This window comes from Oryx dammah, unplaced genomic scaffold (genome assembly GCF_014754425.2).
Source record: "Oryx dammah isolate SB20612 unplaced genomic scaffold, SCBI_Odam_1.1 HiC_scaffold_18, whole genome shotgun sequence".
NCBI classification, from domain to species: Eukaryota; Metazoa; Chordata; class Mammalia; order Artiodactyla; family Bovidae; genus Oryx; species Oryx dammah.
In genome coordinates this window covers 44,880,162-44,892,943 of record NW_024070202.1, presented here as the reverse complement: position 1 = coordinate 44,892,943, position 12,782 = coordinate 44,880,162, and the positions used below count along the sequence as shown (strand labels likewise).

Below are 12,782 nucleotides of genomic sequence, written 5' to 3'. Positions count from 1 at the left end.
CTTTTCCCCCCTAGTTTCTTCATTTAAGGAACCAGATAGTTTTACCTTATTAAAAACTATTATGAACCAGTAACATTGCCAGAATTTCCCTTTTCCACATATTTCTAATTCTGAATTCTATGAAATCTCTCAGACTATCAGTCAACCCGTTTACACATCAGTTTTATATGTAATTGTGAAAAAAGTTTGCATATGCAGCAAGGTGCATGTGTCACGCACACAGGTGGTGATCCAATGTGTACAGCCTAAGCACACAGGTGCACTCATATAATCCCCCTTCCTGCTTGCACTGTAGCTGTCTTATTCCTAAGATGGGAGAAGGATCGGTGAGGGGACAGTGTTTGCTCTAAATAATTAAATCATGGTAGCCTCTACTCTGCAATTCAGTTATCAGGTCAATACTAAAGTTTTAGAAATAATGTTATCAGCAGCATTTCAAAGTCGTCTATAAATGCAAGACGATTACACCCAAAGTGATTTTCAATGATCTTCATCCTTAAAACATTTTCAGTGTTTTCATCCTTACATCTGGGATCCCCTGTCATCAAGTTTCCTATCCAAGTCGGGTAGGATTTTAAGTTTTTAATTTTTATACCGGAGTGAACATTTTAAATTTATTTCAGACAAACATGAAGGTAGAAAGGAGTATGTGTATTTCTTTGAAGTACAAGTTTCAGAAAATCAGTAGAAACACCTGATATCTACAGTAGAACCAGTTAGAAACTGTCTTCACCCTGCCCTGACTTCTGAGTGTCAGGAGATACAGCAGAGCAAGTGCTTCTCTCATCTGCTGAGCAGAACACCTGAGCCCTGCAGCTCCTCACCATCGATAACACCCCTTGTGCTGCTGCAGATAGACTGGCTTTTCCATGTCTCTAAAAACCAGAGCAGCTTCCTGCTGGAGCCAGATTGCTTAGTTTTAACTGCAGCATCAGCTGACAATAGCAGACCCAGGATATAAATAATGTGAAGACACTGTTGTTTTTCTAAAGTGGTGGCTGGGAAAGCAAAGGATTTACTTATAGATAGTACCTTTTACTTATCAGAAATAATTCTTCGTCCTGAAAGTCCTGGTTTTGTCAACTAAGTCAGTGCTGTATTTGATGCTTTGAATAAACTCTGTCTTGTTTAATGCTCACAACCCCTCTGTGAAGTGGGAATAGCTACTACTTCACAGACAAGGAAGATGCAAGCTGGAGAATTTGAAGTGGCTGCCAAGGCATTCCCAGGAATCGGTAGAGCCAGGGTTCATGCCCAGGCCCCCTGTCTCCAGAGCTCTGCTCTTCCCAGGCGTGAGGCAGCTGGTCAGCATTTCTACACTCTGTCCAGTCCCCCGAAGTCCCCTTTTTTCTTACCAAACCACACATTTCATCTTTGGTTGTATGATGTTTAATTAAATCCTTGATTAGTAATGGGATATTTTTTTGCTCCTGATATTACAAATTATAATTTTTGTTTGCTGTTCACTTTAGCATGTTAAAAATGGTTTCTGTAAGTTATTCAGGTTATTTTGCAACTGAAGTTTTGATTTTTAATTTGTTACCCATTAGTCCACTTATTTGATTAATACCAAGACTGCAAGATATCTTTTTAAGACAAGACATTTCTTCAGAATAAATCCTCAGTAAAATGAAAATACATGTGGAACAAAATCTTAGTAGTCAAAGGGGAGTTTTCCTTGAGGCTTACCTACTGTATAGCAGTTTATACAAAAAATATTTTAGTGGTCTGAGGGAGATGGTTTTGACTTACTGTGACTTACTTCTGTGTAGAATCTTAAAGGTTGATGAAGCAATAATTAGAATTTAGTGTATATTTCAAAGGCCATATTTAATAAATTACTGTTTTCTAAGGTGGTTTATGAAGTACCAGCATGTAGACCCAGAAGAGGCTGTAAAGATTCACGCTGATGTTCAGGCAAAGAAGTCTGTTGCAATTCACTGGGGAACTTTTGCCTTAGCAAGTGAGGTAAGTACAACTGTGGGCACAGTAACTCACTGTGTGTCTGACACAGGATAGGATTCAGGCCTCAGTGTACCTGGCAGTGTGTTCAGAAACCAGACTAGAATCTGAACCTGTGTGGTCATCATAGTCATCAACGTGAATTACGGTGGTAAATTATTAATTAGTAAAACAGTATTTATATACAGGGAAAAAAACCCTCTTCACTGCATGGGGTCTTGTGAATTATTTATATAACCAAAAATATGTATGGTCTTAGGAAACAAAAATGAATCATCATGTCATTCCTCTCAAGGCAGGCTTTTATTTAATGGAAGATACAAGATATGTACGGAATTACTCTAAAAGTAAGTGTTATAAAAAGTGGGACAGATAAAGGGTTCTCAGAGTCAGGGCCTGTTATTGATTGAAGGGATCAGGGAGAGCATCATGGAAGAGATGACATTTAAACTTGGCTGTGAGAAGGTAAGGAAGAAGGCATCTCAAGAGGAGGGAAGTGGGCATGGAGATGGTGAGCAGTGAGTTCAGCCAGAGTGCGAATGCTACCAAGAGCAGCAGGGAAAGTAAGGCTGGACAGCTTGGAACTTTTTAGAAGTGTTATTTGTCCAGTAAACACTGATTCTGTGTCTGCTGTGTGCCAAGCACTGGGGTAGGTAAATGGTGGTTTTATTCCTAGACTAGTAGAGAAGACTTCATTTTCCTATAAGGTACCCGGGACCTAGAACTCTGCTACTAGGCAGAGTTGTGGGATCAAACAGAAGCTTAGCAAAAAGCTTTCTCTCCTCTCCTGGAGCCAGGGCCTGTCCTAAGCAAAACTTAGGAACGGACGAGTGAACTGGGCTGCTTCTCCTTGCTCTCTGTGGCACCTTCCACATTCCAGGGCCTCTCTGCAAGGAGTCCTCTGCTTTTTAAGCAGTCCCTCTCTGTCCTTTTCTGGGCTGCCTTCTCCCTGGTTGCATCTTATTCCATAATTAATACACTGCCTGCCCCCTGTCTACTCCCTCCCATCAAAATTCCCACTCTGCACTGCTACTATCCTGAACTACATTGTTCGGAGGACACAACAGAATCAATAGCTGAACGACCATGGGCATAGGAAGGGTGAAGGAGAGTATGGGTTTCTGTGTCCTTGGAGAAACACAAGTACACAGGTTTACCGCTATATTTAGTGGCAGTGTCTTATTCCATGTGTGGGTGCATTCCATATGTATATAAATTTAGATATAAGTGGGGGAGCCTGGTGGGCTGCCATCTGTGGGGTCGCACAGAGTCGAACACAACTGAAGTGACTTAGCAGCATGCTTATTTATGTTCCATATATATTTCAGCAACTTAGATGAAGTAATAGTATTTTATTAAACCCTGCAAACAGAAGAGTGAAAGATGAGTCCTAGATTTTTAACTTGAGTAATTGGGAAGATGGTTATGCTCTTGACTGAGATGGGAACTTGAGAGGAGAGAAAAACCACAGTCTTAAAGAGTTATTGTATTATTCAGTCTTACTCCTGTTAAAAATCTAACCTTCATCTTTACTTCTTAATGAAACAAAATACAAAATCTTTAGTCTTTTTGACATTAGTTGTGTAAATCTGATGACTGCGAGTTTGCTAAATAAATTATAAAGAATTTGTGGGGAGGATGTTTAGCCTATGCTTTGCAGACAGTTTAAAATGATCTGCATGTAAATAGTTGTAATAACTGCTTACTACAGTATAAGCAGCTTAAGGATGTCCTTGACTTGGCAACACTTAAATCAGAGGTCACTGTACATATATTTTATCTGAGGAACGTTGAGTGAATTTCTTACATGTATTTAAGCATTTAAGTCACTAGTTTTGGTGGAGAAAAATGGTAGGCACTACATAATATATGTTAACTTCTTAAATGACCAGGGTCTCTATTTTGAGTATCTTATATCTTAGAAAGGGAACAGTATGAGTTTTCTGGGGCTGGTGCCTGGCCTTTAGTGGGTCCAGACTGCTGGGATCTTTCACCACTTACTCACATTTATGTCTAATCTACTCTCTTGATTAATGCATATTGTTTGGTCTCAGGGCTATGGGGCATTTCTGTCTTCCCTGCAGGACTAACGTGCCTGCACTAGAACAGTTTTCTTGCCTACTTCTCAAGGTATCTTCTGGATGGTTAAAGCAGCCAAGAACTGACCTGTGAAGAAACTCACAGAGATAGTGCAACATCAAAATCCATACCAAATTATAGCTTATAACTAAAGTTACAGTTTAGGAAAGAAATTATTAGTGTGAGATAATTGTGTGAGTGTTTTATTATCAGCTGAGAGTTGTAGAACATGGGGGAAGTAGGGGAGAGTTTCATCATTTTGAAATCTCTTAAAAACAATTTTGCAAAGGAAAGCTTCTTGACTTGGGCTATTAAAGTTATATTTTACTAGTGATATATCAGCAATCTCCTATGTGCAAAGAAAAGACTAACAGTAGATTTCTGTTATCAACTAACCTTAGTAAGTGGCTATTTCTAGGAATACAGGGTAACGAATGCTTAGTTAACCTCAGTTTCCCAGCAGACAGTAGCAACACATCTCTGAACACAGCGATAAACCTAGGAGTGAGCAAGCAGGGAGGAAAAAACTTGAGTGTGGCCAGTCACTGTTAGCAGATCTGTACATCCGAAACCACAGAAAACTTGCCTGGTTTTCCTACTGCATCACCGGCTGGCCCTTCGTAGTCTGCGGCTGGTTCCTCCTCTCCCTCCCAGCAGTGAGAATGTTAGGACTCCACAGTCCAGGGGCCCCTTCTCTTCTCTAGCTGTTTACTCCCCGGGGGAATCTCAACAGTCTCATGGCTTTAAACACAGTCTATGCGCTGTAAGCTCTCTAACCTAGGTTTTTCCCTACGATCCACGTTTACCTACTTTTCTCCACTTGGATGTCCATCAGGTTACAAAAACTTCATACTAAAGGTTAAAAAGCTTCATACTAAATTTCCTGCTCTTTCCTCAAACTTGTTTCTCTTATATCTCAGCAAATGGCAAAATTCTCCTTCCAGCTCCTCAGGGTAAAATCTTTACTGTGTATATCCTCTCTCCCGCTTTCTCCAAATGCAGTCAGCTCACCTGTCAGACTATATTTGGACTCTGACTGCTTCTTATCCCGTTCACCAATGCCACACTGCCCCTTGCTGTCTGTTCTCCACACTGCAGAGGGCAGCGACCTTTACCCCTAAATCAGATCAGGACACTTCTCTTCCAGGAGACCCGCCCCCCCGCTGCCCCAGGTCAAAGCCATAGTGATTCTAAGGGTAGCCTATAAAGCCCCCTGCAGTCTGCTCCATCAGGTGTTTGTTCAAGTGTTGCCATCTCCAGGAGGACTTCTTAGGTGGTTGTATTTAAAATTAAACCTCCACCTCTGATACTATTTTGTCCCCAGAACATATCACCCACCCCAATACTGTTTTCTTGCTTGTTCACTTCTTACCTGTCTGTGTATTGGGATGTAAGCTCCAGGAAGGCCAGCGCTCTTATTTGGCTCCCTGACCTGGCTACTCCATGTACTCACAAGACACTACTGCGTGAAGGGTAGCAGTGGACTTTCTGCCAGCGATCAGAGTAGAGACCAGGTGATTGTTACTCCTGCTTTAACTTTCACATTTTACAGCTTTTCTGATTGAGATGGGGAAAAAAAGCCTTTTCTGTAATGGCTGTTTTTTTTCCCTTTTATTTGATATAAAATAGCCACTATCCAATGTACAGATTTAACTCAAAAGAGAAGTAACTGGTGAAATGATTATCTTTTATACCTTTACTTTAACAATTATAACACATCAGTTGGTTTTACTTGGAAACATTTGAGTAGGTTGAAACGTCCTTCAGTAGTGTGCTAGCTTCACTTTTTAAGCTGTGAGAAGGTGAGGACACAAACTCCACTGGTCAAGTCTTTTCCAGCTCCCTCTCCACGTCTCAGGCTACAGAAGTGGTATCTGGCGGGGGCTTGGGGATGATAGCCCTTCTGCAGCCGAAAATATTGTCTCTAGAGTTTGCTTACACACAGATGCTCTTCCTTATAATCTAAGTTTCTATATTCTCCCCAAATATTGGTAACAGTTCTTTAGCACTGGTTCCGTTTAGACTGGAATTTCATGTAGGGAAAATAGTGATCAGAGTTCATGCAGTCTAATGTTCAATCTAAGTTGGCACCAAAGTTGACATACATGGTGTTAGATAAATTGATATGTGTGACACTTATATCAACAATGGATATATATTAGAAAGTGACTGACTTATAATCTTTCAATGAAACGGGAAGATACTATTTTTAAGCGGGCTATATTGGTTATTTAGTTGAAATCTTCTTTGGACTGTCCCCTCAAATACAGGTGTGCTTAATATTTTTCCATTTTTGTTTCTCTCTGCCCTTTGCCAGCATTATTTAGAGCCTCCAGCGAAACTATGTGAAGCTCTAGAAAGATATGGACTTAAGACTGAGGATTTTTTTGTCCTGAAGCACGGCGAATCAAGATACCTTAATACTGATTTTGAAGTTGTTGAGTAACGTGAACATAAGAGCTTTTCATGAAAAAGGCATCGTTTGATATACATGTGAAAAGACTAAGTAAGAAATTCATGAATATTATGACTCTTTACATTTGGAAACTACTTCTATAGGTTTATGTTGTTATCACCTGATACTAATATGATTGCTGGTCCATATAAATAAGAGTTCAGAGGTGGGTCATTAAAATCCACATTAGCCAACTCATTATTTAAGGTCCTATCTCACTGACCTAAACACTGCAGTGGTTTTTTTTTTTTTTAAACTAAAACATTCTACTTTCATGGTAGAGTTTTGAGGTTATGAAAAACTGCTTTTAAAAACTCACTTCTCTTTTTTTATTCTTAGGGGCCTTATGCAAGGTAAGTCAAGGCTATATACCTACCTAGATTTTCTTAGAGGCCTGCACAGAGAAACATTTTTTTATACTCACAGAGTAAATGATGACATTGATTCCCATATGCTTATAGCAATGTGTGCTCTATTAAGATTATACCAAATGGTAAGTGATTTATTTTTTTAAACATAAAAACATAGGAGTTTTGGCTAAGTTACCATTTGTAAGGACAATTTTTTAAAGAGAGGAACAGTATGTTCTATGGAATCCTTATGGCAGAAGCCCTCTGAGCTGGGAAGTGTGGTTATGAGACATGACTTATGAAATTTTCTATTTTTAATTTAAAAGTCAGACCTGCTCAGCACAAATATAGCTGCAAGGAAATAATTTAAAAATGCAAATGCACATCTTATATGTTGATAGACCATATACTTTGGATTTTTATTTTTTCCCTATTCCATCTCCTCTAGGTATACTCATTTTTTTTTCCGGTTTTTTTAGCTCAAACTCATCAATGTCAGCAAGATTTAAGTATTCTATGTTTTACATGAGTGTGATGTCTTATATTTTTATATCAAATGATCCTTAAGCACAGTTCTACTTGTATTAAGCCAGTGTGGGATGTTAGTGGTTAAAAAGAGACAGTGATTTAGTCGTTGACGGGCTCTGCAGGCACTTGGTGACTGTGACCTTTCCTAAGGGGGAGAGCCGAGCAGAAGCCTGTTCTGTCTTCCTGGTCGAGTCTCCGTAAAATACAAAATAATCAAAGTACAGGTTTTTCTGCACCAAATGCTACCCAGGCAGTGCCCTGTACATGCACGTTAGCCACTCAATCTGAACTTCAGTCCTGCTTCCGCTGTGGACTCCGTGTGCCTCAGCGTCCTCACATGCAGCAAGAGGATGACTCCCACCTACCTCCAGACCTGAACAAACAATAGTCATTGGTTTGTTTTAAAGCACTTTGAAAATACACTGCCTACAGATAGGTAGATTTGAAAGTGGAAAACAGGCTACTGCTTTTGATATATTTTGATATATTCAAGCATATATAGGGGCAGTGGCAGTAAAACATTGAGGACTGACAACTTTATCTCCTGCATTTTGTAAATCTGCAGCTATAGCCAAAATAAATGTAAATAATCTTTATAAAAATTTCAGTATTTCTAGCTACAAAGGTGCAGCAAATCTGTTAAGGGGAAATGTATATGTAATACAGGTGAACTTATATGATTTGAGGGCACTAAAGCACATAAAATTTCCCCCTAAAATAAACCTTCAGAAGGAAAAAAAAAAGCCAACACTTTGACTCCGAAGGAATATTTCGCCAGCAGACAGGAGTCCGGATGTAGGGCTTATTGGTGAGTAGCTCTGGCTCGTGTTGCCCTAATCCTAGCCAGTGCTCTGTGGTTGCCTTCCTCGCTTGCACGCCAGACTGAAAATTCATCTCTTGCCTCATCTCTGTGAAGCAAGCCATGCACATCTTGCTTAGTTATTTTTTCTCCTTGAATGGCCTTAATGTTAACTTTGTTTTCACATGTATTGTTTAACTGAGGGTCTCCAAGCACTTTAATTGGACCTGCCTCATTTTTCTAGGCTTCCGCCATGCTTTAATTTTTATCAACATTAGCATTCTTTCCACTTTGGCATTTTGTTCCTTAAGTACATTGAGCTTCATCTTTCCTATCTACATTTTGAAGGGTTTTATGTGCAAAGACAGATTTTGAAAAATTATAGACAAATCCCCTCTGTTCCCTCCAGTTTAACTGTCTCATCCTCTAAGTCAATTTCATTTTTCTCTTTGATTAGCCAGCATCCATACCAACATGTAAGATTTTATTGAAATTCATTTCTCCTGTGATTGGAGGAACACTTTGATACTCATTGCCCTAGAGGCTGGGGCCATCAAATAGGACCACCTAAAAAAAGTAAGATGTGCCCTGACCTACAAAGGTAAAGATCTAATTGTGCATTTTCACTGTGTAATTCTTTCTAGATAGCTAAAATGACTTCCCCCTGCCAATTTTCTCTAGCAGTTTGACATTTCAGATCTGATCTCTAGGAAATGTTATTTGTTCAAGGAAAAGAATAGACAGAGTTTTAGAATTCAGTGCTGCTACAGCACATTAAAATCTAATCTTGATTTTTAATGTGTGTACATTTTGAATATATATTTTGATTAAATGAGGAAGACTACGCAAGATTGTTATAAAGAAATGTGCCTTTCAGGGAAGTAATACTTACGTTTGCATCACTGAAAATGATTCTTAGCTCTCATAATGTACAGCTAGTTGAGAATTTTCATCATATACTGAATGTTTGCTACTGTAAAAAATATTTCTCCTGTTTTATTTCTGTATCAGTATAACCCTGAGAAAGCACATTTTTCTGTTTGAGGATTTGTAACTTCCTATGGAAATCTATATATTTAGAAATGAAATTCAAAGTACTCTTGCCTTAAATATATGAATAGGAAACCTGCTTGCAAACTGATTTACTTAATAACTAAGCATGGTGGTGGTCATGAACTTGAATATTACAAAACATGGGGATGTGGGGTGGAGAAGGGGAAGTCAAACGTAGCAAATTATTACAGTAGTTTATGGGACAAAGATACTATTTAAAATAACTGCTGAGAATTTTTATAATTTTAGTTATGTAAAACATAGATGAAAATTAATGAATAAAACTTTTCACTTAAAGGGAGAAAATAATCTTGCCACTTTTTTCTGCTTAAAAAAACCTATGACTTTCTTACTCTGAGCATAAATTTTAAACACTGGATAGACTAAGCTCCTGTACAAAGAAAAGCTGTCTCCTTGCTCTCCAATCCTACTCTGAGGAGACTGGGTTTCCTTCTAGATGTACCAAAAGGCCTACACGTGAATGACAGAAGCATTCTGTTTTGATTGATACCAGTATGTTATACACAGTAAACAGGAGTGGGTATTAGGAAACATCTTTCCTAACAGTTGCCAGTTTTCATGGACTAAAAGTAGACTCTATGATTAGAACAGACCTGAGTGGCAGGTGGCCTTGAGAGCTCAGGATCTCATTGCTACTAGAAGAACAAGCTCCTTCCTAGGGCAGTTAGGAAACTGTCGCTGTCCCGGTAGAGTAACTGCAAATCCCTTTGGACAAGGGAAGGGGAGCTTACACACACAAGGTCACTGTTGCTCCATGTAGAGGGAATAGCTGAAGTAGCTTAGCAAAAAGCAAAATAAAAACAGTTTCAGAACAAGCTGAAATTTATATTCATTTGGTATCAATAAAATGGTCCAAAACAAACCAGAAGATCATGGCAAGTTGTAGCTGTGTTGAAGATGAAATGTATTTACAGTACATGATATTTACTATTTAAATTCAGCAGTTGAAAGAATCTCTTTGTGAGGAAGGTGAAAAATGAGAAATTTCTGTGTATTACTTCTGGACTGCATTACTCTTTGGAAAACTGTGACCAACCAGTTAGAATTTTGGTTATCACTGTTACCTTTTCCTTCACGTCTGCACCATGGTGATGCACTAAAGCCTTCATTTTCTGGGCACACTCTTTTCCATACAACAGGGAAAACAGGGAGCCTGCAGGGAAAGCTGGCTGTGTAGCTAAGCGGCGCTCCTCGTTGAGGCAGTTTGTTATGTTCTGAAGCAGTGTGAGAGCTCGAAGAAGAATCTCCATTGGTACATGGCCATCAAGAAGTGAAAGGAATGATGAGTCCACCTGAAACAGGAAACAATGAGAATTAAAAATATACGAAAACATTTTCCATGGGTCTCTTCACATGTACTGAACACATTTAAAAAAATCCTGTTGTAGAAATCTATCCCTGAGACAGCATAACATAAATGTGTAAAATCTTCAGCACCCCTGTGTCATATACCAAAGGAAACGGGAGGTTTTGTGTCTTAGCTTAAAAACACTATTTTCTTGCAATCCTAGAATGTAGTCATTTTTCCTCTTTAAGATCCATCATATATAGTCATCATGGAAACTCATTAATTCAAGGCACCAGGTATAAGGGCTGAGCAGATGAATAATAAAACAGGGTCCTTTTTCTGTAGGATATTCTATCATAGTACAAACTATGCCTCCTTCAGAATGCCACAGCTTTTAATTATCTTGCTCATTTCTTACATTTTCTGTCTCCTCTACCTAGACTCTAAGCGCAAGCCGACAAGCACCACATCATGTTGTACTCACTGGTATATCCTAGCACTCAGCTGGGCATCAGTGGTGCCTCCGTGAATACTGGTGTCTCTGGACATTGATATACACTGGGCATTAATAGGTCAAGTAGAAAAGGTGTGATAAGTACCCCAAAGTGAACAGAGACATAAAAATTACCATTTATTACTACTAGGGAGACCGTCCCAAAATAGTTTTCAGAAGTAAAATATGGTCATTACAGAAAATTGAGGTAATTCATATAGGCAAAGAGAACCAAAACAGAAGGAAAAACCACCTCTAATATTGCTCCTCGGGGAGAATTGCTGTTAATACTTTGGGATAAATCCTTTCCTTCTGGATCTGTCTGTCCAAATTGATGTATAGATAGCACAAATATGCAGGTACTTACCTGGGCATCAAGAAGTTGATCTGTCATGGCTGGATTTTCAGACAAATTCAAAAGAAGTTTCAAAACTTGAACCTGAAACAAGAAAAATATCAGACTATTTCAGACAACCAAGCGTGGAATTTCTCTACCTGACATGCTGTCTCCCAACCATTTCCATATTTTAAAGTCCTGCCTATTCTTCAAGGTCAGATTCAAATTCTCTCCATTCCACGAAGTCTTCTCAATTCATTTTACTTAAAAAGCTTAGTTTTTTAATTATACTGATAGGGAGAAAATAGTGAATGTCTTTACTTCCCACCACTGGCCCACACAAATACCTAACACAGGGTAACTTTAACATGTTACATAAATAATCTTCATTATGATTACTGTTATGTAAAATGTGATCTTTGGAATAAAAAAGCCATCTCTCAAACTTCAGTTTATTTCTACTTAAAGTATGAAAATGTAGGGAAAGTTTGGTTATGAACACTTAAAATAAGGTGCTTTTTACTAGCTTTCTGTGATTCCTGGTGCATACTGTTATATGAAAAGTTTTACAATCTTTTAAACAGACAATGATATAATCAGCAAAAACATGTTAACAACTTACACTGGACTAGCTAAACTACTTGCATTCTTTTTTTGGCACTTCATGTTTAATTGGAGGATAATTGCTTTACAATGTTACATTGGTTTCTGCCATACATCAACATAAATCAGCCATAGGTATACACATGGCTTCTCCATCTTGAACCTCCCGCCCCGCCCCACCCCCTCTAGCTCATCACAGAGCACCAGGTTTGAACTCTCTGCATCATATAGCCAATTCCCACTGGCTGTCTAGTTTATATATGATAATGTAGATGTTTTCAATGCTACTCTCTATTCATCCACCCTCTCTTTTCCACACTGTGTCCACACCTGTTCTCTATTTCTGCATCTTCATAGCTCCCCTGCAAATAGGTTCATCAGTACCATCTTTCTAGATTCTATATGCATGTGTTAATATATGATACTCTTCTCTTTCTGACTTCACTCTGTATAATAGGCTCTAGGTTCACCCACCTCATTAGAATGAACTCAATGTGTTTGTTTATGGCCAATATTCCATTGTACATATGTACCACAGCCGCTTTAGCCATCTGTTGATAGACATCTGCGTTGCTTCCATTTTGGAGCTAAATAGTGCTGCATTTCAGTTATGCTTTCCACAGGGTGTGTGCCCAATGTGGGACTGTTGGATTATATGGTGGTTTTATTCCTAGTTTTCTTTTTAATTTTATGATAACTACTTTTCATAATTTTATTGTTTCCTGTCAAACATCAACATGAATCAGTCATAGGTGTACAATATGCACTCTTAGTTTTTTTAAGGAGCAGGACTTTCCCTAATCTCCTTGCCCTA

The 12,782-nt window shown here is 38.7% G+C and overlaps 2 protein-coding genes across 6 annotated transcripts in view; one reads left to right on the top strand and one right to left on the bottom strand.

The window, feature by feature from the left end:
- The window catches only part of NAPEPLD (N-acyl phosphatidylethanolamine phospholipase D), a 92,529-nt gene extending 84,412 nt beyond the window's left edge, over window positions 1–8,117 (top strand). For all 5 annotated transcript variants that reach the window (XM_040260774.1, XM_040260772.1, XM_040260775.1 and 2 more), the window contains 2 exons: window positions 1,854–1,968; window positions 6,359–8,117. In XM_040260774.1, the coding sequence (XP_040116708.1) occupies window positions 1,854–1,968; window positions 6,359–6,487 (244 nt within the window). In that variant the 3' untranslated portion in view covers window positions 6,488–8,117. The remainder of the gene's footprint in view (window positions 1–1,853; window positions 1,969–6,358) is intronic.
- A 1,934-nt stretch (window positions 8,118–10,051) lies between these two features.
- Window positions 10,052–12,782, bottom strand: part of ARMC10 (armadillo repeat containing 10) — a 73,087-nt gene continuing 70,356 nt past the window's right edge. The window contains exons 5-6 of the mRNA XM_040260778.1: window positions 11,396–11,467; window positions 10,052–10,539 (exon numbers count right to left, since the gene is read on the bottom strand). Coding sequence (XP_040116712.1) covers window positions 10,258–10,539; window positions 11,396–11,467 — 354 coding nt within the window. The 3' untranslated portion in view covers window positions 10,052–10,257. The remainder of the gene's footprint in view (window positions 10,540–11,395; window positions 11,468–12,782) is intronic.